The following is a 3,652-nucleotide window of genomic DNA, read 5'->3' as shown; positions in this document are numbered from 1 at the left end:
CCTGGGTATCCCCTCCACTCTGGAACTTCAATCTGTGCAAGGCTAGGCACTTCCTCTCCCACTGAGGACAGACAGGACCACCCAGCTAGAGAACACATCCCAAGGCCAGGCAACAGCCTTTGGGATAGCCCCCACTTCAGAATTTTTGATCTAGAAATCTTTTGCTTCTTTTGCTTAATTTAGGGAGCAAGGTTAGAATACTGAACAATTTACATAGAACAGCACTGAGGGAAAAGATTGAAAAATGAATACAAAGACGGGAAAGCAAGGCAGTCAATGCACAAGCCCCAGCCTTATCCCGAGGCCATCTAAGTAAGGGCCTCCACTACTGCTGTTAGCTTGAGGTGTCACCCATCAGCCAGACAAATGCCATTAGTGGGGTGCCACATACATTTGATAGATTCTCATAATTGTTGCCTTGCTTGCCTTCGAGATTCAGTTTCTTTCTCTTTGTCTCTCTCCTTTTCTTACTAAGTATTCCAAAGCATGCATATGTGGTATGACTTGGAAAGCATCAATTAAGTCCCCTACTTCCCCTTCTAGGTAGGGAGGTGTCGGAAAGTGAGTTTGTAGCCTTTTGGGCTTCTTGAGTGTATCAAAGCCCCTGATTAGCAAATGTTCATGAATCAGAGACTGATTCTATGTGTCTATCAAATAAATGGAATTTACCCACAATACAGGTTCCTTAACATAACCTTTTCTGTATTCTCTCTTTTCCTCCCCATTTTTCTTATATTTTTGCAATGTAGTTTACTCTGCTTCGAATTTCTCCATTTGCACCAAGTCGTTGCTGACTTTAGAGTTTAATAAAGACATAGAACTAACTACCTGTATTTCACTTGAGTGTTGAAAAAATGCTCCTTCCAGGAACTTTTTTATTATAGTTCCTTTAATTGAAAATATATTTTCTCATATAGTATATTTCAATTACAATTTTCCAGTTCTTTATACCTCACAGTTCTTCCCTACTTATCCTCTCATTTCGATCCACTCCTTTTCTGTATCTTATAGGAAAGAACAGGCTTCTAAGAGATAATAAGATACCACAAAATAGAATATGATAAAACAAATCCTATTACATAGAACTCTGACAGGACAAGCCAACATGAGGGGAAAAGGTCAAGATAAGGGACCAGAAGCAGAGACCCACTCATCACACATTCAGGAACCCTGTACACTGGAGTTAAGAATGCACAGAGCCTATGAAGGCCATGTGCTTGCTGTATCTGACTCTCTGCGTTCATATGAGCTTTGCTCTTGCTGATTTAGAGGGCACTGTTCCTTGAGTGTTAAGGTGAGAAATTTGATGGAGGAATTCTGTTTGATACTGGGTGTTCCAGGCAATTCTCAGTGTCTTTTATGGCCACTAGTCTGACTGAATCAGTGATGTGTGATCACTGTGATTTTTTTCTGTTTCTCTTTGATTCCACTTATATAACTGAATCTTAGTTACTACAGATACTTAATGCTTTTGAACTTGCATAATCATCACCCTATCAGGACAACTGCCTTTTAATGTGTGGACTAAGCAATACATTTATCTTGGCTTCAACAAAGGAACATTTTAAAGAGTATGTTCCTAATGCATTCGTGTATATTGACTTTATTGCTACACTCATTCTTAACCATGTTTTATATAAAACATCCTTCTGGGCCACTCATATGGTAAATTTGTTTGTTTGGCAATCTTTCAATAGTAGTTGTGGGGGTTGGGGATTTAACTCAGTGGTAGAGCGCTTGCCTAGCAAGCGCAAGGCCCTGGGTTCGGTCCCCAGCTCCGGAAAAAACAATAGTAGTTGTGTCTTTATTAGGTTCCTGAAAGCTTTGTTTTGCCCTGAAAATATTTATTTAAAGGTGTGTCTATAAAAATCATTCTTCATCTTGTGAATCTCATTAGAAACTGACTCCCAAGGGATAAAGCACAAATTTCTTTACAAGACACTCAATGTAGTTTATACTCCACTATATTCCAATAGATTACTCATATTCATGTACCACATATAAGACAAAATCTCCAGTGCCCATGTGCTTCTCAATTAATGTATTATAACCTTAGAAGGCCTTGCATTCACTCATAATGTTATTTCCTACTCATTACTGCATGGAATCAATTGAAAGATTTTTCTATTATTGACTTTCAGGGAAATCTTTCAGTTATAGTATTACACAGGCAATGAGAAAAGTATAATATATTGCTTCATCCCTAGTGGCTCCTTCAGTATTCACGTAAATCTTTCCCAGTCACTACCTATCTTACATTTATCACATTTAATTTCAGGAGACACTCAATGACAGCATGGAAAAGAAGAATGAAACCCTATGGTCAGAGTTCATTCTCACAGGCCTCACATGCCAACCACAGTGGAAAACACCCCTGTTCTTAGTGTTCTTGGTAATATACCTCATGACCATCGTGGGGAACCTTGGTCTGATCACTCTCATCTGGAATGACCCTCGACTTCACATCCCCATGTACTTATTTCTTAGTAACTTAGCCTTTGTGGATACTTGGTTATCATCCACAGTGACACCAAAGATGCTATTTAATCTTTTGGACAAGGGCAAGGTGATTTCTGTTGCCGAATGCATGACACAATTTTTTTCCTTTGCAATAAGTGTGACCACAGAATGTTTTCTCTTGGCAGCAATGGCTTATGATCGCTATGCAGCTATATGCAATCCTTTGCTTTATCCAGTAGTTATGACCAATAGATTATGTATTCGCTTACTGGCCTTGTCATTTGTAGGTGGCTTTCTTCATGCTGTGATTCATGAAAGCTTTTTATCCAGATTAACTTTTTGTAATTCCAACATACTATATCATTTTTACTGTGATGTTATACCACTGTTAAAAATTTCCTGTACTGATCCTTCTTTAAATTATCTGATCATTTTCATTTTCTCTGGTTCAATACAAGTGTTTACCATTATGACTGTTCTGACATCTTACACATTTGTTCTCTTTACAATTTTAAAAAAGAAGTCTGACAAGGGCATAAGGAAAGCTTTCTCTACCTGTGGAGCCCACCTTTTGTCTGTATCTTTATACTATGGGCCTCTTCTCTTCATGTATGTTCATCCTGCATCTTCAGAAGTAGATGATCAAGACATGATCCTCTCTCTGTTTTACACAGTTATAATCCCTGTATTAAATCCTATTATCTACAGCCTCAGAAACAAGCAAGTCATAGATTCTGCGAAAAAAATGCTGAAAATATCGGTTTAGATCTGATTAATATTGGCTAATTTTATTAGAATTCACAATATTTTAGAGGTAAATATGAATATTTTTTGTTTAAGCAACTTTGAAATTCTGAATATTGAACAAGATTATTGAATTTCATTTAAATATATAATTATCTCCTTAATGTATTAGTAGATATCTGTATTCATTGTTCATAAGCATACATGTAAACTTATATCCTGAGAGACACATCCAGAGCATCTCCAATACAGAGGTCAATGCTAGCAGCAAACCATCGAACTGAGAACAGGACCTCCTTGAGGGGAATTAGAGGAAGGATTGAAAGAGCTGAAGGAGCTTGCATAAAAACAACAATGCCAACAAACCAGAGCTTCCAGGGACTAAACCATTACTGAAAGACTATACATGGACTGACCCAGGGCTTCAACTGCATTTGTAGCAGAGAAT

The 3,652-nt window shown here is 37.8% G+C and overlaps 1 protein-coding gene across 1 annotated transcript; it reads left to right on the top strand.

Annotated features, from left to right (window-relative positions):
• Nucleotides 1-2,296: 2,296 nt before the first annotated feature.
• On the top strand, nt 2,297-3,226 carry Or5h17 (olfactory receptor family 5 subfamily H member 17). Its single transcript, NM_001000051.1, has one exon. The coding sequence runs from the start codon at nt 2,297-2,299 to the stop codon at nt 3,224-3,226; it is 930 nt and encodes a 309-aa protein (NP_001000051.1).
• The last annotated feature ends 426 nt before the right edge of the window (nt 3,227-3,652 follow it).

The sequence above is a fragment of the Rattus norvegicus genome, chromosome 11 (genome assembly GCF_036323735.1).
Source record: "Rattus norvegicus strain BN/NHsdMcwi chromosome 11, GRCr8, whole genome shotgun sequence".
In the NCBI taxonomy this organism is placed as follows: Eukaryota; Metazoa; Chordata; class Mammalia; order Rodentia; family Muridae; genus Rattus; species Rattus norvegicus.
This window is presented reverse-complemented; position numbering and strand designations above follow the sequence as displayed.

Coding starts and splice junctions, on each gene's coding strand:
- Or5h17 (NM_001000051.1), top strand. CDS start 2,297: ATGGAAAAGAAGAATGAAACCCTATGGTCAGAGTTCATTCTCACAGGC.